Raw genomic sequence first — 22475 nt, 5'->3', positions numbered from 1 at the left:
GTGGAAAATTGACAAGGGTGTATCCTGTGAGAGACAGAAAACCTTAATCCGAATGGTGGTGTGTTAAACTTCCATGGAAAGTGCAGAAGCAGACTACGTAGTTATCAGCTTATTACTGTTCAATCTCATGGCACCGTTTTTTTCCTCTGCCTGTTTTTGATTCAAGTTTTGAGCGATAATTGTTTTGCCAGTTTGAAGACTTTATGACAATAGAATGGGTTTAATGCTGTGCACACAACACTTTTTCCCCATATTCTAAAGCATGCAAGATCAAAACAAAATTTTTATTCCTGTTAAAAATAAAGCTGTGTTTTATGGCTCCTTAACCAAGCATCTTCAGAATCATTGCTGTCATACTCACATATAAAGCAAGTGACTTTTTTCTCATTAAAAAGCATGGAAGACATGCCCCCAAATTTTGTCCTACAAATATTCTTTTAAAGGTTGAATGCATTGTCTTGAATAGTCCTATTGAAGGACTTAAACGTAATTAACAATGCATTATTAATAATTATTAACTTCAATGTATGCAAAGGTCTTTTAGGTTCCTTACATTTGAATAATAACTTAGAAGTTACTACAATAATTACCATAAATCAATGTCAGAATGCCAGATGATTGTAGCAGCTCAGGCCAGAGGTCCATTTAGCCTGCCATTTTGTCTCAACAAGGGTCAAAAGTGCAAGACCATGGCAAGTGTAGATGACACTTCATACTTTTCTGGATGTATTCTGCTTACTTAGTGAGTCCAAGCAATAGAAGGTGCCCAGATGGTGCCTTTCCACCTCATCATCTGACTCCTCCTGAGCCAAGTTGACTACATGTACCCACAGTGTCCTCTGGCCAGGTTTCATGAAAGTTCTATCTCATTGCATGATGCACTACATTTGATTCATTCAAACATTTGTAAGTTATGGAGAGGAATGTCTGCTCTACAGAAAATTAAATGGAAAATATCACTAAATCTTTTCCTCTATAGTATGTGTTACTGATGTCTGGATGGTGTCACACCTGTAAGATAGAAACCGGTCGTACACTGCAGAATTTTCAACCAATTCAATATGCATCTCCATGACCAACGTAAAATCTGAGCAGCCCCTACTTTTCAAAATAGCAAACAAATGGTCCAGGTTAAACACAAGAGCAAAGCTTGATCCATGTGGAGAAAACCCCTATGGCCTATAACACCACCTGGAGCAGGTCTCCATGAGTGGTCTTTTCCCTTCCACGTACAGATGGCTCCCTCTCTGGCCTCTGCTGGGCATATTCTGCTGCCAGCAAATGCTGAGGGTTTTCAGGGGTGGGAAAAACTTAGGTGCTGGAATTAATACAAAATCTAATTAAATGCTAAACCAGCATTTTTTAATTTGGATAGCACTTTAGATCTACAAACTCTCAGTTCAAAAAGTTGTTACTCTTTGGTCATGAGATTCAGATGTAAGAGGAAGGACCAACAGCCTACGGAGCTGTACTGGGAAATTACAAAGCAGTCAGCAGACATCTTGGCACACACATTCTTCTGAAGGTGGCAGCTGCTGTAGTCTGATTAGCAGCCATGAACCTGGTTGGTTGTAAGCCAGACTGATAAATAAAGTAACTCTTTCAATAACAAATCTGCCTTTAGATGTTAGAATGGAAATATATTCAATAAGCTCTTGTTTATATTTTAGTCTTTCAGCATGTCTGTTAGACTAAAACAAAGGTAAGACCCCATAATGCAGAAAAATGCTACCTGAATGTATTGGGGCTTTTAGGAACAACGAGACAAACAAATAAATTAGTTAAAACTGTAGGAGATCAGAATGACTTTGGTTCAGGTTGTCAAAAGTGATCTTTATTTCCCCCTGGTTCTAAAAAATATTGCTTGCTTTCAGCAGTGCCCAAAACTGTTTTGATTTCCTTTTTGGCTAAGCTGGGCTTCTGAGCAGCATGTTTGATTCTCAAATCAGAATTAACATGTTTCTGGATACACTGGTTTCATAGGACTCTCTAGGTTGCCTACGGGAGCTGCAAAAGCTGAGCACGCTAAGTAATGGCTCCTCTAATCCGTGGCACACAAAGGATTTTATGAAGGGATAACACTGACTTCAAAGATAAGCAAGTTGCTACAAAAATTAAATCCCATTCAGTATGATGACAGCTGGGGAAACCAAGTAAGAAGATTAGCTGAAAATGTAGTAGTCCTAAGTCTTAGCAAGTCAGCAACTCCTAATTGATCCTGGAAAGCATTTTGAGATGGTAGAGAAAATAATAGGGCACTCCTTAGGTACCCTTCCTCATGGTATAAATTTTATTTACACGTAAATGGCAATGGCAAAGAATAGAGGAAAATACTAGAAAATAAATGAAATTTTACACAAGGAGCCAAGATATCTGCAAGGCACTTTGTTCTCAGTGAAAATTCAAACGAAAAGAGAGCATATAATTAGTGCCCACTGAAATACCATCTCCCTGGGGTCTGCAAATTGTCAAAAGCTAAACCCTAGCCACATCAACCTGCTACAGATCTCTTAGCCTGCTGGAGGTTGTAAGCGCCCCTCCGTTCCTTATGCTTGAGTATTACCGTGCTGTGTTGATGAGTGTGGCAGCTGCTCACTTGGATATCATGGGGTGCTGCTGGTGGTGATGTCTGATGGGAGCTGCTCAAGCAGAAAAGTTCTTTGTGTGGAAAATAGTCTGTCTGCAGCCTACCAGACTGTGTAAAGGCAGCTCAGGCTGTCAAATGAGACAGTTTGCATATTGTAATAGCCATGCTGCTAAAAGCAGAGGTTTCCTGTTCAAAGTTATTAATAGTTCTGAGTGTGTGACCCAGTGAAATAACTGGAATGGCATATGGGAAATAAGAGTATTTATCAATTACAAGATATTTCTTTATCATTTAAGTTCTCTGTTACATTTCAGTCATTCCTGGGCAAACAGTGTGCCAATTAGTTCAACTTCCCTGGGGAAAGGATCTGACACTTTTTTCTTCCCTGAGAACATATTTTCACACTTTTAATCAGAATATGCTGACACTGTCTTGAATAACAGAAGTATGTCAAAATCCATAGTAAAGCCTGTAAAATGGCACTTGCAGGTTGGCTTTCTAGTTTTATGTTTCTTGGTTTTTTTACCTGTAAGGAAACAGACTTAAACTTGTACAGAAATATATATACATATATACAGATATAAATAATTGGTGACAACTTTGGTGATTGACTTCTGAGACTGATTTCAGATACTGGCCAAGAAAAGCAGAGTTTAGAGGCAACTGGCAGCCCTGGGAGTTGCTATCAGAAGTAGGAATGACCCTGTTTTATGCCAAAGAATATAAACTGATATTCAGGCCCCTTTTTATTCTCCCATTGATATTTCTCATTAGGATCAGCAGCACAGTCTGAAAACAAAGCAGGGCTTAGTGTGGAAGGATTATGCTGTTCCACTGCCACTGATTCAAATGCATGTTCCTGGATTTCCCTTAATCATGCTGGGATGTCTCCAATGCCATTGTAACTTCAAAGCCTGAAAGAGGCTCTGCTGTCCCCTTGTTTTCCAGCCTTTCACCTACTATTTCTTGCCAATTATGGCAATGGGAAGGATGATAAAGGAATTGTAAAAATATTATAAAGTATCTATGACTTAGCAAAAATAAACAGTTAGCACCAAAGTATTTGCTGTAATTCTGAGAAGCTGTGTCAAAGAATAGAGTACATTTTCTCTTTGCATTTTTCCCTAACTGTAGAAGGTATAGTACAGTGCATTGTCTCTATTAATTCTGATGTTTTGCATCATGACGATTCACTTCCCATTCAGCAGGAGAGATCTGCATGCAATCTTAAAATCAAAATGGCATTTTTGCAGCCTCAGAGTACAGCTGGGACACGGATGGGAATCATTGTCATTCTTGTTCCATCTTTTTTTTTCCCTTGATGACAAATTTTTACCAGTAGCAAAACAAAACGAAAAACTACTACTACTATTCTTAATACTATTACTACAAAAGTAATTTAAACTGCTTCCACGACAGAATAATGTCTGTCTGGTCTGTAGATTCCTGTGTTTCATAGTGGTGCTGTGGGCCACGCCAGTACCAGGACCCTTGTCCTCCCCCTGCTTCTAGCAGGGAGCTGCCCAGCTTGGAGAATCCCATTGCTTCAGGGCTTCAGTGCTGGGAGGGGGAGGGCTGCTGTGAGAGGGAACCACAGTAAGTGACCATCAGAGCCCTGCTAGAATCCACATTTCTGGGATTTTGTGGTTTTGTAATTTGTGTGTGGATACTTAACTAGGTCTGGAGCTTGGAAGATGTAGAGTCTTTTCTCAGCTTTCCCAAGGCCATTCACATCTCTGTCTGGTTCTAGAGATATACAGTGGGGTGGTAAAATATCTTTCTTTTGCTTTTTAGTTGATTCTTCTATTAGATTCAGACCTGGCTGTGTTTGCAGGGTCCATCACCCCTGAGCCATGTTCCCTTAATAATAGTGATGGAAATTTAGCCAGTGAGCAGTCATATTGCAATTGTGATGGGTCATGGGACATGGAATGTGGGCCAAAGTTTGACATTTTGTCTTAGTTCGGCCCTCACTATCTCAAACCCTTTAAAAGTATTTTTATAGCATTTTTCATAGTCCCTTCAGGACCATGAGTTAGTTCCTCTTCTCTTCTATTTTTCATATTAGATTTATGTTTTGGCTCAAATCAAAACCCAGTGTTTTTAGTTACAAAGCTTTTCATCAGTTTTAAGAGCATTGTTTCCCTCTGCATCAAATATTAAAACAGAAACATTATATTCATGGAATTAAATAATCTGAATATTTATTACTAATGATTACATTTAGAAGAACAATATTGACCACTTAGGAGTTTTGAATAAAGACGAAGTGCGACGCCAAAGGCATGTTTTATGCGTGATGTGGTGAAGCTACTCTAAAATAAGCAGTTGGCAATAAAGGAATAATGTAGCTTGCAAATGGTATAAGGTCTGTGGGTCATCTTTGCCGGGATTCCTGTTCTTACAAAGCTGCATTTTGCTTATGGTATTTGAGGTAGGTTACTGGGTTTGTGTTTCAAATGTTTTCATTCTGAAGGGGAAGGTTTGCATTTCTTCCTTTGGGAGCTACCTTACAGTGACTTTTTTCAACATCAGATGTGACAATAGACTTGACAGAGAGCAAATATTTGTCCTTCACTGGGGTTGCTCCGAAGCCCTTTGCAAAAAGAAGGGATCACAGCTGGCTGGGAGGCAGCTCTGGGGCATCCTGACTTCACTGGGAATTTCATTTAGTGCAGGCTCTGATATATTTGAGGGAGAAGAAGGAGTAGCATTTCTCAGAGAAAGCATTGAGTATGTTGAGGCCAGCTCTTTTGCTATTTCAGGTCAGCATACATTTCATGAATATAGTGCTTGAGTGCTTTGTCATTGCACCATGTCAGGTGACAAAGGTATCAGCTCTCTCTTTTAGCATTTGTAGCATCTTCCCAGACCTGAGTCTATATAAATTGTGTCACCTCATCTTAGCAGCTACTGCTGTCCCTTTGAGAGGCTGGTTGTGAGGAAGAGGTGTGCCTGGGTGTGTATTGTGGCTCCAGGCCACTGGTACAGACTGTCAGCCATGGCACACCACTTCCTGCCTCTGGCCAAGCATCTTGGATCTGCAGAGAATAAAAAAAGATTAGTGATTTGTAAAGGCAGCCTGATGTGTAACGCCTACATACCTTTAAAATGCAACCATTAGTCTTTAGCTTCTTCTTAAGGAATAGAGATACTTGAGGAAAGTGCAGCAACATGAAAAGCTATATGTTTGGAATTACCTACATCTTGCCTTGAGAAAGGAGGCTGGAGGAAAGTGCAGTGGAAATTTGTAATCTTTGTTTTGCATAAAGGACGTGTTAGAAGGCCATGCATTTAGGAACTTCAGTGATAAGTGTCTTACATCTGAATAGGTCTCTGGTGAGTCTTCACATTGTTTGTGGGGTTTAACACAGACCTGCCTGCCTGAGCCTGGCTCAGGGAATTTCTTTCATAACAGAAATAGACTTTTGCTGTAAAGGACAGAAAATGGTCTGTGTGGAGAACAAAGAATATCAGGGTTGATTTAAATCTTTAAAATTCATTGCTCTACTTTTGTTTATGGCTTTACTTATATCCCTTGAAAATCATAAACCTTTCAGGAAGAAAATCAAAATGAACAGTCACTTAATGCTTTTAATGTCCCTGCAGCTCTGAAATGTTATTTTCTTCTGCATTTTCTCTGGAGAACTGCAGAAACATGGCTGTTGTGCAGGTATCAGCATTCATTTAAAATAGTTCATTCCCAGTTACAGCTTTTCAGGAAGATAACTTGATAACAAATAAACTTTCTGTTTCAAAATCCATCAATTTGCTCACTAAAAAGCAGTAAAAGGTATTTCCCAGAAGGTTATTGATCCTGTCAAATGTAAAATACTGATGTCAAATACTGCAGTTTTAGTATTTCCTGAATGAAAAGGCAGGACATATTATTCTGTCATATAATATTTCATTACTGCTTCATGTTCTATTGTTAAAAACTTGTTGTATAAACAATAACATTGATTTTTACAATAAATGTTGAGAACCAAGAATGTGTTGGTTTTCATGCTTACAGGGAGAAAATAGTAGTGTGTCTGGGACTTGCTCTGGCAACATTATTAAAACATCTTTTTGCTTTTTAAAGCGAGTACAGTATCTTGAGAGTTTTTAGGGTGGGGTGTGCATGTGTGTATGATAGAGTAAAAGTCATCTACCTCTGTATCAGTTACCATCACTTCAGCATTGTATTCATATCAATGCACGACACGCACAGCATCTCTTCACCTCCAATTAAGCTTATATTAAAAGCTCATACTTTTAATTGTTCTTAAGCATACTTATTTAAAACCCAAAGCAAAGCTTTCATTTCTAGCTAAAACATCATTTGAGAAACTTACAATATTTCTTTAACTGTCTGTTTTTTTTTTTTCCTGTGGTGAGTAACTACAAAATTAAAAAAACCTGCAGGTGTTTAGAACAGGCAGTTGTCACAGTGATTCCCAAAAGCTTTTATGTCTTTTATGCTGGGGATTAGATCAATGATTTCCACTATTATATCATCTATGCAGCTGTTGATGGCAAATTTTTAAAATTTTTATTTATCAAAGAAACAGATCAAATAATTAGAAAAGATCCATAGCTGTGTTTGTATTCTTCGCCTTTTTTCTTCCATTTCCATATATTATCTGCTCTCAACAATGAGGGAACTGAAGCTGCAGACCCCCACAGTGACAGATTATTATAAGCAAAATCGTTTCAGACATAATGGAGAGTTAATTTTGAATAAAGTAGGTAAAAAAGCTATCGTACTCATTGAAAAAGACAACACCTAACATATTTACATTAGCTGGTGGAAGATAATTGACCTTACCAGCCAGGGTGCCATCAAAGGAAGCTGAGGATTTCAGTGCAATAAACCATGGGCTACACCCCACAAATTTAATGTGTGAGCTTGTGGTAAGACAAAGAGACGGAGGCTGTAAGCAATGCCTGTTGCAAGCAGCAGGCTCCCGGCAGCCTGGTGAGGGATTTTGCAATAGGATGTGTTCTTGAAGTCCTGAAGTGAGATCGGTGCAAAAGGTGAACAAAAACAACAAGTAAAGGTAAACAAAGAATGTCTGCAATCATTCAGTACACACCAAACCCCATTGATAAAGCTGAAAATTCATTTCAGTTGTTAAATACAGAATAAAATTTATTGAAATCTCACAAAATGGATACTTGAAGAAGTAAATTTATGGTTTTAATATGAAAGATGTAAAATACAATTTCATTTGGATTTATGACTGTGATATCATTATGGTGATTTCTATGTTTAAAAGCTGTGAAATTAGTAATTTCAAATGAAACTGTGGCTGAGCTCATGTTTCTGTAGCAAGTCTCAGGTAAATGTCAATGTCTAATATATTTTTAAGTAAAAATCTAATTGGGATTTTTTATTGCTTCTAATAATGTTCATAAATAAAACGTAGTTTTGTGCTCATTATCTGTATTTTCTTTTCCTTGGAGGATTTCCTACCCGAGTAAGTGTCATAGCTTCAGAATATTGGATCCTCTTTCACTACAGTAAGGGGGAGGAAATAAAGGAATATAAGCCAGCATCAGTCCAGGTTTTGCTTCTTCGTCAAGTCCCTGCTGGAGGTCTGAGCTGTGATTCAGGTCTGTGATGTCCTCTAAGCCAGCCAAACCTTGAATGTGTGCTTTCCTCACAGTGGGAAAATGCAGTATTTCTGTACCAGGTGGGAAGCTGAGCTGGTTGGGAGAGTCCCCCCACTTGTTTAGGGACTTCACAGATAACTGAAGCTCACAGAGGGGCTGCTGTGCTGCTAGTGAGGTGTGGATGCCTTTCTACAGATGTTGGCTGGGGCTCTGGCTTGAAAAGAGAGCCTGTGCTGTACTCATCCTTATCTGGCAGCAGCAGAACGTTTACCATTTCCTGCAAACAGCCTGTCAGTCTGCTGGAGCCAGCCCTGGGGAGGTTAATTCAGTGCTGTGACAGCATTCATAGTCTGTCAGTGGGCACTGAGGCAATATGGGGCTGTCACTCCATGCCATGGCTTAACCCCAGCCAGCAGCTAAATACCATGAAGCTGCTTACTCACTCCCTTAGCTCCCCGTGGGATGGGAGAGATAATTGCAAAAAAAAAAAAAAAAAAAAAACAAACAAAAAAAAAACAAACAAACAAAAAAAAAACAAACAAAAAAACAACAACAACAACAAAAAAAAAACTGGTAAAACCTGTGGGTTGAGATAAGAACAGTTGAAATATTTCAAATTTTCGATCTTCTTGTGCAGTTCCTCCCTAGCAGAGCATGGGAAACTGGAAACTCCTTGACTCAGGGTAAAAACTGCTTCACAAAAATTAAAACATCACTGAGTTATCAACATTATTCTCATGATGAATCAAAAAACCACAGCATTATACCAGTTACTGAGAGGAAAATTAACTCTAGTCCAGCCAAAAAATAAAGGAGGACATATTAAAAAGGAGGTAGTCTGTAACTACCCTCCAGCTAGAGCCAGCTTTACATGGTCATGGTACAGGGCTTCTCACCACATAAAACACTGAATAAAGAAATTTGATGCAAGATTAATAACAGCTGCTGCTAACTATAGGATCTAAAGGGCTTTATATATTTTGCTAACTGTGAAACTATCCCTCTCATGTCTTTATTATCTCCAATCAGTAGCTATTCTTGTCACTGAGAGCTCCTAAAGCCTAGTGACTTCACAGTCTACTGACTCGGAACGAAGGTCAGACTGCTGGTATTTGTGATCTATAATGTGCTTACCCAAGCAGACATGGCTGAAAAGGACCCCTCGTGGTGTTTGCTGCCACTCCAGAGAGGAGCTGTAGCAGCAACAAGTTTGTTTCCAGGTTTAAGAGGCTGTCAGAGGTCAAATGTGTCTGACTGCAACCAGTTCGTACTATTAATGGAGGAATGCAGGGCTCTTATAACTGATGTGCACCTTGTGAGGAGGTTTTGCAGCACCAAGACTTGTGCCTTCGACATACTTTGGCTAAAGAGCCCCTGGTGAATCTGTTTTCCTACTTTCCTACAAATTTCTTACAGAGACAGAGGTGTCTTTCAAAATCTTAAGGGAAATAAGGATTGTATCTGTACAAATGAAATATCTGAGCAAAATCCCTTCTAAATTTTCAAAGGACTTCATCTTGTCACTGGCTGTACAGGAAACTTGAGGTACAATTTTGAAGGACTGTTATGCCCAACTCCTTCATGTTAGACTTTAGTCTTTCTAACAACTCCCTGTCTGAAAACTAAAAGTGATTTACATTTGGAAACAGGCGAGATGTATATTAAGGAACTTAGGTATTTATATTAGGTATTTATAAGATATCTATATCTATCTATCTATCTATCTATCTATCTAAATCTGAAATATCTGTCTAGAACATCCCCTGGTGATAGTCAGTAGATGAACAGACATTTACTTAGTTAATTTCTTTTTTTTCATATCAAATATCACTTAGTTGTGGTGCACCTCATGGTGGAGACATACAGAGTCAAGTGAGATGATTTCTTTCAGGAGGCTGTGGTGGAGGGGCTGACCACCACTTGCTGAGGACTCAGAGAAACTGCAACGCGTGGCCCCACCAGCCTTGAGGATCATTTATGCTTTTGAAGGCGGTGGTTGCCATGATACATATCCCTTCACTCTCTGGTTTTGCAGTGCCACTGCTGCTGCCCCATTCCTTTCATTCAGAAAATCACATGTGTACTTCTAACCTTTACTGTAATGCCCAAATATCTGTTTACATTTTGAAAGTAACAATGAAAAAAAGGAAGAAACTTACTTGAAGATGTATGACATTCCCCTATTCTGGTCACCTCAAATGGTATATTCTCAGCAAAATTTAGAGGGGATTATGCCACACATAAACTGTTGTGCACATATCTTCCCAGTCTGAAAAGCATGGCTGCAGTACTTGAGCAGTGAACCAGACACCTCTGATGAAGGGTGTGATTAAACACTCACACTATTATCCTGATTTATATGCAAATAAGCAACACTAAACTGTTTGCAGGATTCAAACAGTAATCACTGACCCACTTCAACAAATGAGGAATGCAATCATGCTCCACGTAAGGACAGTGAATACATTTCTTTTTGCCATTCATTTGAGCAGAAGGCTCTCGAATTTAATGTTTTATGTTCAGAATATAAATTAGTTTCCTCTTGTCTGAAGGTTTAGTTCTGTAAGATTGAAGAGAATGTCACACTGTTTTCTTCATACACTACTCTTCTGTAGTAAAGATAAATTTGAAATTTAAAGATACATCTGAAATAAGGGAAAAAACCCCAACCCCGCATAATTAATCTGTTTGCATATGTTTAATCAACAACAGAATAAAAATAAAATGCAAGTCTTTAGTTTCACGTCTACAGCGTGATCCCGTAGCACCACCTGGTGTTTATAGGGAGCACTACTGCTTTAGTTATATGCAATATATATTCTTTTTATATAGAAATATACATACGTTCCACAGGCATCTCTACGGTTTAACCTTTTATGAATGGCTACGAAAAAGGCTTCTAAATTGCTTTTGTGCCATCACAAATGTCAATCCTTTACAAGCAAGGCGGGTATTTAAACAGTGGTAGACTTTTTGCAATGTACCCATAATATTGAACAACGCCAAGAGATATGTTTACTGGAAAACATCTGTTTAGATGCTTTACTCTTACTGTTTTCTTTGTGGAAAATATTTTGGCTGAAACTCATACCTTGGCAGCACTAAATGGTCTGGTAAATTAGAAATCCATTACACTGGTTCCAATAAAGGAGAAAATAGAACAGTGATTTTTTTGTAAGTGGGAATAAAATTCAAAAGCATTTACAGAGATCCACTTGAGGTTGCAGAAATTTAGTGCTAGTAAGTTGGAAAATTATTTCATAAATGAGCAAAGGATAATATATTTTTTGTCCAAATCTAAGCTGATTTTAAAGTAATTAATGAGCATATAATTTGCCCTTTTCTCTTTCTCTGTTTTTCTCCCCTCTTGCCTTGGTGCTGGCAAATCATGACATCCAGTGCATTACTTGGTTTTCTCTGCAGCTTTGAGCTGTGCCTGGCATTGGGAACACCAAGGGGACAGCACCTGCCACTGGTGCTGCTGTGGTGCAGAGATGCCCCACAGAAGAGCACCTTTGCCAGTGCCAATACCAAAGCCTGCTCCTTCCTCCCGTTTCCCTGAGCATCTCACAAGGTCCCAGTGTGCAGGTGTTGCTTCTGCTCCAGCCTTACTACACAGCAAGAGGCTTCCTGCTTGTGGAATCTATGGAAAGGAACCAAGTCATTCACTGTGTCTTATGCCTTTCCTCAAGGTTGGATGTGGAACTTGTCCAGTCCTGCCGGGCTGGTGAAAAAATTCATTCTGCTGCTCACAGTGTCTCTTGGGTTGCCCAGAAAGGAAGTGGGTCTTTTGTGGTGCCCATTACTGTGCAGCTGCAATGTCTCACAAAAGCAGGCTCTGGATCTCATTGCCCTACTGTCATTATGAGTAAGACTTCAAAGCCTTAAAGACTTTAACAAGTTTAAGAGCAAAGAAATTTCAGCACTTTTTCAGTGGGTTTAGAAATAACACATTCTGCCAAGCAGTCGCTTACCATTGCCATTGACATAATTAAGTAATTATGGCTGTAGGAGTCCATGGAGTGCAGACAACCCTGCCAGCACGAGCCCTGGCCTGGTGATGTGATGGGGTCCCTGGGAGTGTGATGGGGGCCTTGGGCATGTGATAGGGTCCCTGGGTATTAGATCATTTCTCTTTGACAGGGAAAAGCTACCCTAGTGCTTTGCTGAGGCAGCACTGGATATGCTGAAGCGCAGGATGTGGATTTGTGTATATGACATTAACCTGCAGTTCAGTGGCATCATCCAGGGAGAGGAGGCATCATGTTGTCCATAAGGCAGTCAGGAACAAAGTGTGTGTTATTGTGAAACCTCAATCAGAAACTAAGACAGTCTCATGCTCCACTTGCACACTCTTCCTGGTGGGATGGGGAGAGAGAATCAGAAGAATAAAAGTGAGGGAATTTGTGGATTGACTATAAAGACAGTTTAACGGGGAAAACAAAAGCTATACATGCAAGCAAAGTAAAAAATGGAATTCATTCACCACTTCTCATAGGCAGGCAGTGAGAGTTTAAGTGGCAAGTGGTTTAAGTGGAATAATTACAAATGCACTGTGGAAAAAAAAGAAAAAAAAGAAAAAAGATCAAAGGCATTGAATGAGAAATCTAGACAGACTTCTAAGGAATGCTTTTGATGCATGCAAGAGTGCAATGAATATTTACACCTCTGATGCAAGAAAGCACAACAGAGAAATTCTGGACTGCTGTTAGTCTGAGAAGAATAAAAAATCCCCTGTAGCTGTCCCTGCATTCAGAATGAGAGAGAAATTTCACAGAATGAGAGTGATAAACGCAGAAGATGGAAAATGTGGAAAATGGCCACTGCTTGTAGGTAAATTTAATAAAACTAGTGGAATTTAAATAAAGACCCAGGAGAAAGCAAATGCCAAATTTCTACAGTAGCCAGTGGGCAGTGGAAAAGAAATAGAATGGAACAATTCAACAGGTGACTTAAGAAAACAGATTGCATCTGTTGAAGTAATTAGTTACTTCAGTGGAAGTAATAAGTCAACAGATTTTTTAAGAAATTGAGGTAAATGAAAATTTATTGAAAAGATAAATGTGCACATTTGACTTGGATCAAGATAAGCCTGATACATTACAAAAGGAATGATAATGATTCAGTGCACTACTCTGATGCAGGGCTGCAACTGTACAAAAGCAGTTTCCACTGGATCTAAAGGAGTGATACATAGCACAAGTGCCCATAAAGCTTAGTGAAATAAAATTGTGCATGAGCAGGGCTGCACTTCATGATTAGGAAACACTGAAATCGCACTGCACATCTAACATCTAATTCAGAGGGGTCTCAACATGCTACTTCTCCTTACTTGTAATAATTAGCCCACATAATTCAGAGTTATCATATAACTGAAGCGAAGGACCCAGACATACCTTCCTGTCAGTAGCAACAGTCAACTGTAATGCTGAATATTTTTAAAGGAATATGTCCACCCTGGGCCCATTGGTCCAAAACACACTCTGAAGGGAAATCTGTAGACCTGGTGAGAGGCTTGTCGAGTTACTGAGTTTTTCTGCTATAATCTAGGACTGAGACAAAGTTCATTTCTACAGAGCAGCTTTCACAGTGCTGTGCTGTGCACTGGTGGCTGAAAAGGTGCTGGTAACACACCAGTGGGTTGGCTGCTGCTGAGCAGAGCTGGCACAGCATCAGTGCAGTTTCCCCAACTTCTTGGCCAGGGGTGGGCACTATTCCAGGGCGGGACACAACCAGAACAGCTGGCTCAAGTAGTCCAAAGGGATATTCCATACCATATGGCATCAGCTCACATATAAAAGCCAAGGGAAGGAAGAGGAAGGGGGGGAATTGGTTATTTACAGTATTTGCCTTTTGGAGCAACCCCTATGCATGCTGAACCACTGCTTCCTGGAAGTGGCTGAATGTCATTGCCAATGTGAAGTAGAGAATTAACCCTTCTTTTTCTGTCTCTTTGCTTGTGTGCGTGCAAACTTCTGCTTTTGCTTTAGTAAACTGCCTTATCTCAAACTATGAGTTTCCATCTTGTTTTCTCTCCCCTGTCCAGGTGGAAGGAGAGAGAAAGAACGGCTTGATGGACACCTGGTATCCAGCCAATGTCAACCTAAGAAACTACATAAAACAAAGGAAAATTGAGCATTTTGGGTTTTCCCCCATGTTTAAAGAAATCTATGCCACAAACAATATTCTCAATTTTAATACTGTAAGCTCTTAGTAAAAGCAAAAATATATCAGCAATGCAAATCTCATGTTAAACCCCACAAATTTTGTGGGAATAGAGCTTTGCTGAGACAACAGCTTATGGTATTGCAACTCTTTTGCCATGTCTGAGTTCTCAGTGCCATTCAAGGACTACAGTAAACTTTTGAAATGGGTAGTCAGTCTTAAAATATACAGCATTAGCAAAGGATTTGTAGTACATTCATGAGACTTCTAACATTGCCAAATCATTTAGCAATTTCATATAGCATTTTGTATATCACTTTGAAAGATCTCTTACTTTGTAAAACATTACAAAATGTGCAGTTCAGAGAGGCCACCTGGACAATGTTCCCAAGACAGGATCAGATATGGCAGCAATGTTTCTACAGTATACAGGACACCCCTTGTGATTTCACAGCACACAAGGCAGAACAGGAATGTTCTCTTGTTCCAGGGAGGGCAAAATGAGTGAGTCAGAGACAAGGTAAATAACTCACCATATTGTAAGTGACCTTTGTCCTTTAGCCATTTTACCAAGCACAGCCTGTACTTCAATTCTGAAAGAAGTTAACAAGTTGCAGGACAAAGCAAGCCAAATCCAGTGGTTACTAATGCAGACTAACCTCCTACAGCACTGTGCTTTAGCAACCCAACTTCTGCACTTCAAGGTATTCCAAGCGTCAAAAATTTTGAAATTGGAATTTATTATCTAGTTGGAGGCCAGCTTTGTAGCTAGTGTGAGCTGATTCTCAATTCCTTAAGGAAAGATTACCAGAACAGTTTAGAAAGTGTGTAAGACAATATAAATAATATTGAAAAGGAACCCATTTGCTCCAATCCCAGACTGAACTTGTGGTGTTGGGGGTGACACCATTTTGAATAAAGAAAAAAAAATCCTCAAGCAATCTGATGCTTGTGGAATATAATATACTAGAAGAGTTCAGCTGGAAGGGGTGTAACAAGGATCACCTAACGCAGCTATGATGTCAAGTCAGGGACCAGATGATCTAGGACTTTTTCACTGTACTAGAGCATACAGCAATGTACACTGACAGAATAAGCAGAAAGCATTTAAGCAAATTAATTTTCCTTGAAAGGAATTATAGTATCTGTCTATGATAGTGATAAACCATGCACTAGAAATAGTTAATAAAATCAGTAAAGGGGAATAATTTTCTAGTTGTGTAATTCAGTTTCCTGCAAAGTAAAATTCTGCTACTTTCACTAGCAACCTGGTCTGCAGAACATTGTTTCTTTCAGTGTATTATTAAGGGTATATGCATTACCAAGCTGTGGGCTGTAACAGGATCAATGCAGACAGCACTCATTAAATAGAGCTTCCCTTTTACTAACTAGCAAATACATCTGTGACTAAGATTGCTTTTCACTTGACACTTGAGCTGAATCATAACCAAAAAAAAAAAGAGATGGGCCTGTCCACTGGAACCATATTCTTATGGGAATTTTTGTTTCTAGAAACAAATGAAAGAAAACACCTTCTATGCAGAAACGATTTTAATAAGATCAAAGGGTACAAAAAACTATCAGAACAAATGTTAGATGAACTGAAAACTAAAGAGCAATTTTGACCTCACTGGACAATGCATATATGTACATATATAATTGTTCATCCTATATGCTTATTCTGTCCATTCTACTGCTGTCCCAAATGCAGGCATTGCATGTTTCAGGGAAGCCTGCAGCTAAGAAAGGGTTAAATTATCTTTTACTGACTTGATTCACACTTAAGAAAGCCTTGCCTAATTCAGGGTTGTTTTTTAATTTTACTTGCCAGTCATGTTTTACAGACAACATTCTACCACTTAGCTTTGTTTGATGTAACCTTTTAAAGAATATTTGCTATTCACATGATTTGCATTAGATGTTTAAAACACCATAACTGGAAAAAAAGTTAATTTGTCCATAAGTATAGTCAAAGAAGCTAAAAAGATATTTTAGAACCATCAACTGAAAGCCTTTACTGTATCATAGTCACTTCAAGTGTTGTAAAGTAGTTTTCTACCAACTTCAGCTTTTCTTCAGAAAGCAGGTTTTCTTGCTTCAGTTGTCTAATAAGAGCTTCCAAGGACCTGAGTCTGCCCAAAGTTTTTACCTCCTGCATTTCAAGTAAAGTTATCTTAGAGTGGAGTTTTGAAATTTTTTGCCAAAGGTGATCTCTGTCTATGTCTTGCCTGCAGTATGAATGCTCAGTCTGCAGTATTTCATTTCCATCATATTCAATCACCTCTGTCTCCTCTATGTCAAGGAACTCTTCCTTAGCAGGCAGGAAAGAAGCATTTACTCTTTCAGGCTCTTCTGGACTCTCAGCTGGCATAATAATAGCAATGACAGACTCTTCACTTCCACTGAACTGTTCAATAGTCTGTGTGACTGTACTCAGTAAAACTGCATCTTCACTTGTCTGCACTTCACCAGAACAGACCACGTGAGGGACAAAATTTTCAACTGCATAGGCAGTAACTGACCTTAAAGCGCTGTTCAGTTTCAGAGATGAATTCAAGTAGTCAGAGTCTGTAAATTGCAGGACTGTAGCTGTACAACCTCCTGAATCCTCTACAGAAGTATGAACACTGGTAGCCTCTGTGCTCTGGACTGCTGTCATTAAAACAGGATTAGGCTGATGTACATACTGCTTAGATGAACTATCAAGAATGACACTGTCTGCCTGAAAGCCACCTTCATCTGGAAGCTGCAGGTTTTGAATTTGTAAAGGTTTACTCAGTGCAGTTGAGCAAACCACTTCTGCTTTTTCCTCTACATTTTGTGCAGTTACAGAATTTTTCTTTGGTGTACAAGGTTCACGTGGTACAGATACTTTCTCTGACACAACATTTGTTTCTTCCTGGTCTTTTTTCTGCACCTGCTGTGAACTGTTCTGAGAAGAATCTTTTTCCTGAAGGAGAAAAAAAAAAAGCACCACCTTGTAACAAGAAAATTACTGAGCATAAAAAAAATTAGGCAGATATAATTTCATAGCATGGTACTGCAAAAGGACTAACTTAGATGAACACGGTTTAAAAATTACATCAGAAGCCCAAGAGTTCATGTAAGCATCTTCCACAACTTTGCTTCAGGTCCTACATGTTAAAATACTATTTTAAAGCTCTAAAAGCAATAATAGTGTTTGAGTTTTTAGTTTGGTTGTTTTTTTTTTCTTACTGTGGTTTGGGTTTTTTTTTAATTTGTTTTATTGAGGGTTTTTCCCAAACTCTAGGGAATTTGGACTGTTTTGCACAAGATACAGTAATTATTCTCATAAGAAATGTAACATTTTCTATAGTAAATGCTTCTGTAATTTCCAGTTAAAAAAAGATATTGAACCTCCACTCAACCTAGGGGAAGTTGTTCTTCCTTTACATTATGGAATCACATACCTGTTTTGTGTCAGTCCTGCTGACAAACTGTTTTGATGGACAGGAATTCTATTTTTTAAATGAAATATGATTATCTGACAGATTAGAAAATCTGTATTACATCAATAGTTGGTTAGCTTCGTACTACAAAACAAAAAAAAAAGATAGAAGTAGATTACCTCATCATCAGGGAAAGAGAAAATAGTTGGCACAGCGGTATTTTTCAAGTACCGTATCCCCCATCGCACATCCAGGGAATCAGGGGTAAAATGATCACTGCAGAGGAGCTGGTGCTTACTTGGAGTCCATGAATCTCGCTTCATATTCCGCAACCATTTCTCAAGTCTCTCCTTATCATGAAGTGGGAATCTTTTTAAAGCAGTTGAAAAGACAAACAAGAAAATATACAGAATCCCCTGTTATTGTTGTCTTTCTTTGCTTTAAACAAGAATATCTCATTGTTACTTAGAAGGTAGCCTTCCTTTAGAAAATATTAAAATAACATTTTTTTCAAAAATTTTAAGTATTAAATGCTAATCTGGATGTCCAACACATTAATCCAATCATTATACAAATTATTTCTAGTTAGGTATTTCCTCTGGAGTTCAGAAGCAGAATTTCTGATTTCTGCTAGCCAAGGGTTTCAGAATCCATGGCCAAGATGTTTTGAAAGGTTTGATCCTACAACACTTGCTCAGAAAGCAGTTCTACTGAAGGGAGATGAAATACTGAGACCTAATTCAAAGAAAGTTAAGACTGGTCCTCATATTATTAATAGTATTTCTAGGGCTTATTTGTCTTTCTAGACACAACTAGTATTTTCTGTTTAACAGAGTGCCTCCTAATACATGCCCCTCTTCAGATTATCAGATAATTTGGCAGTGTGAATTTTCCAATACAGGTTTTTAATTTTTTTTCAAAAAGTAAATGCACGCAGATGCAAAGCATTTCTGTATTTTGTGTTTCAGCAATTAAACTTTATCACAGTGTTAAGAGCCCACATCATATTTTATAATTTAGAATAAACTTTTCAATCATCTAACCTACCTGAAAAGGCAAATGAGGACTATACACCCTCATAGCAAAAAAAAATGACTTTGAAAATATATGCAAATGGTCAAACATCAGTAAGATAACTGAATTAAAAAGAAAGTGTGTGAAGATATGTAATTTACTTAATGACAGGCAATACACAAATGAAAAGAAAATTAAAAGCTTATTATGATGCATCACAGTCAAGAAGTGATGCTAACAGGAACATGAACATTCAGACCACTCTTGTCTCTCACCTCTTCTTAGGTATCAGGATATTTGAAATGTACTTCTACGTTTCTCTGGTGCATATCAATTTTACTTCAGCATATAACCGCATAAGATACATAAACCATAAGTAGAATTCTGAGTGCTGTTAAATGACTGCTGTTCAGAAAACAATATTCCTGAGAATCATGAGCAACAATAATTACAAAAGAAAAAATCTCTGCTTTTATGATCCCACCCTCAAATCCCTGAAGCTGTAGGTTTCCTTCAAAAGCCACACATAGCAGCAGGCTCTTACACAGGCCCTGTGTTCCAAAACTCAGGTAATTTTGAGAGAAAGAGGGCTGAAATTCACAGCATAAAGGTGCATGTCTTTACCACTTCCCCAATCTTTTGAATTTGTTGCCATGTAAGTCTTCAAATTACCAAGGAAACAGAGCAGGCGTTTGATGCATCCAGCTCTACATATCTGCAGAAATGCAAGGAATAATGCTGGTATGAACACAGTAACCTCCTAAGGACAAGTCAGAGGTTCAGGCTTTTCAAATCCTGGCTTATATCATGTACACCCAGTGGCAGCATTGCCTGCATGACACAGCATGCTCCTCAGTAACACAGCTTAGCCTGGGTGTTACTACAGAGATCCAAAAACGTCTCTCAGGAAGACCATGGCTTCCTTTCATTGAAGGTCATGTCACAACTCGCACCCTCTCCAAGAAGGCCTTGAGAACACTTCCTCCCACTGCAGTTACCCTCACAACACAGGTCCCACTGCTCTGTCCAGACTCAACCAGCTTCAGATGGAAAACAAAATAATCTGTAGCAAGAGGAGGGTCTGATAGTGAAAGTTATTATTTTAGCTTAAATGCAACTTTGCTAAAACCTGCTCATGCTTCAACAACCCATCACAAATAACAGAATCTGTTCTCTAGCGTAAAGAAGACACAAAAAAAAGGGAAATGGAAAGAGGAAGTGGACAGAATTTATTTAGCAGCTGCCATCACTGCACAAGCCACAGAAGTGAAGAAATAAAACAAAGAAGAGCAGTTAGGCCAGTAGAGATTAGGTGACAAAAGGTTTGGAAGGGGCTCAGACCCCAACCACAGAGCAGCAGAGGACTTCCTTGGTGGTGGGAAGAGGCAAGGGAATAAAACTTGCAATTCAAGTCAGCAGTAGTCACGAATATAAGGCAAGAGAAATCTATACATCAAATCTCAGCACCCCTTCTACAGGAGGATGAAGCTCAGAATGGAGCACAACTCAAAGGCTAGATAAACCAGCTAAGTTTTGGCAATCATACTGATGCCATACATTTGAACTCAAACTTGTTTTGATTATCCATGTGACACTCACACTCTTTAAAGCATAACGGGAAAGAAATTATTTTCCTTATTGTTTTATGATGCATTCCATATTAGAAATGTGCCACGGAAATAAGCTTTCCTTCAATCTAAAATAACATTTCTTTCACAGCAATCTTCCTGTAGGTCTTACTGCACAGCCTTCTTGACCTTGGAATAACTATGACTAATCAGAAACTGATAGAAAACTTAGTTTGAGGTACAAATTTTACCAAAACAGATTTTGAGGTTAATTATGAAATTTATTTTTCAGATTTTTCTTAAGTTGTGTCTGTTGACAAACGGTTCCATACTTTTATTCTACACAAATACATTAATATTTAGTTACCTGCACTGAGCTTCTCTCAGGATTGTGAAATACTCTTTATAACTCGTCATCCTGGGAAGCAATAGCCACGTAACCACAACAGGGCAGAGGTTACTGCAGGCCTGGGACTGGTCCATGCAGTGTCTGCACACCACAGTGCAGCCACCATCAACTGTTTTCTGGCAACCGAGGCAGCTACGCTCCAGCTAACTCAGCTGCTTCCGAACAACCAGCCATGCCTCTGTTCACAGCGCAAGTAAGGTCATAATTCTAGAGGCAAAGTTTAATTTTAAGGAATCATTTTATGTTTACTTGCTTACTCTTCCGGGCCCTTGTCCTGGCACGTAAACCCTCATACACAAGACACTTCACCATTTAGCCAAAGCCTGCCCTACTGCCTGCCCTGGTGGGGACATCGCTTCCCTAGAGGCAGCAGCGAAACAGAGTCAGAAGTACAAATTTTATTTTTTAGTCGAATCTCCCTGCTCTTCAGTTCACGGATCCTCCGCACCTATTCCAGAGTCCTTAAACGCTGCCGTGTCATCGCCCCCTCCCCGAAGCTCCCCGAAGCTCCGTCTGTCTTGTGCGAGGGACAGTGCGTGTGGTTACGTCCCAGCTCTCCGCTCTTTATTCCCTACACTCTCCCTTTCCCCAGGGGGTCAGCGTCGTTTCCCTCCAGCCTCCCGGGACCAGGCGGGGTTCCAAGGCGACCACCAGCGCGGTCGGCCCGTGGCGTTGAGTCTTTCGGCCATTTACTTCCGCGGTGGAGCTCAGTACCACCCCCACGGCCAGCGCTCACCCAGACCCTGCCCCGCTCCGCGGCCACTCACGGGTAGAAGCTGAGCTTGCGCTGGTCCTTGGCGCTCTGGCCGCCGCGGTTCTTGCAGCGGGTGGCGGCGCAGTACCGCGGCATGGCGGCCACCGCGGCCCGGGCGGGCTGCGCCGGGCCGGGCCGGGCCGGGCCGGGGGCGGCACCGCGTCCCCACAGCGCCCCCAGCGGCGGGTGGCGGCGGCCCCGCGGGTGCGACCTTCCGCGTGCACCGCGCCACGTGCGTCCGGACGACCAATGGCGCAGCGCTTCGTGTAGGAACCGAGGGGGGCCGGACTGCGCGAGCGCCGGGCGCGGGCGGGCGGCAACGGCGGCGGCGCTGAGGGGCGGCGGGGAAGCGGCGGGGAAGCGGCGGGGAAGCGGGCCCGGGGTGAGGTGAGGACGGCGGAGAAGGGCCGCGGCCGCTGGGTGAGGTCTCCGAGAAAGTGGAAGGTTGCTGAAGTGGGTGCAGTGAAGGCGAGCGCGGAGGGGTCGGGAGGGGGGCGCCGGGAGGCTTGGGGGCAGCGTGGGAAACTAGGCGGGGGAGCGGAGAGGGGAGCCACTGAGGCTCGGTCCAGAGCATGTATTTGCAATTTGGGCCAATTACAAGTAATTGGGCCGCGCTGCGGTGGTGTTTCCCAGCCTGGCTGTCCTGGAGGTGGGACAGCGTCGCCGAATGTGGCTGTTAGCGGCTGCCCGGCTCCGGCCTGGCCCCGCCCGATGGTGCGGTCCGGCTCCAGTGAGGTCTTCAGGGGTCTGGATACGCCAGGCTGATTCCGTCGTTTCCCTGGTGCTCCAGGGCAAGATTCGGGAACCTTCTGTGTTTGCTTTCGAATCAGTATAGGAAAGGCCAAGAAAAGTACAAGACCCTCTGTCTGACGGACTTGCCTGTAGCTGCTTGAGGACTGGAAGACATGCTTACTCGTCAGATTAGTCGTGGTAGAAGAACCGAGGGAAGACCTCGGTACCTTTATTACTA

At 40.6% G+C, this 22475-nt stretch overlaps 1 protein-coding gene across 2 annotated transcripts; it reads right to left on the bottom strand.

Moving 5' to 3' along the window:
- Positions 1 to 16157: 16157 nt before the first annotated feature.
- Positions 16158 to 21674, bottom strand: THAP5 (THAP domain containing 5). 2 transcript variants are annotated; one of them, XM_068189975.1, is made up of 3 exons: positions 21519 to 21674; positions 17940 to 18129; positions 16158 to 17300 (listed from the first exon to the last, which is right to left on the bottom strand). In XM_068189975.1, the coding sequence occupies exons 1-3, from the start codon at positions 21599 to 21601 to the stop codon at positions 16365 to 16367; spliced, it is 1209 nt and encodes a 402-aa protein (XP_068046076.1). In that variant the 5' UTR covers positions 21602 to 21674; the 3' UTR covers positions 16158 to 16364. The 2 variants fall into 2 exon arrangements, with proteins under 2 accessions (XP_068046076.1, XP_068046077.1); XM_068189976.1 differs by having other exon boundaries at positions 21488 to 21616.
- Between the last annotated feature and the right edge of the window lie 801 nt (positions 21675 to 22475).

The sequence above is a fragment of the Anomalospiza imberbis genome, chromosome 5, assembly GCF_031753505.1.
Source record: "Anomalospiza imberbis isolate Cuckoo-Finch-1a 21T00152 chromosome 5, ASM3175350v1, whole genome shotgun sequence".
Classification (NCBI taxonomy): domain Eukaryota; kingdom Metazoa; phylum Chordata; class Aves; order Passeriformes; family Viduidae; genus Anomalospiza; species Anomalospiza imberbis.
Note: the sequence above shows the minus strand (reverse complement) of the source record. Positions and strands in the feature narration are given on the sequence as shown.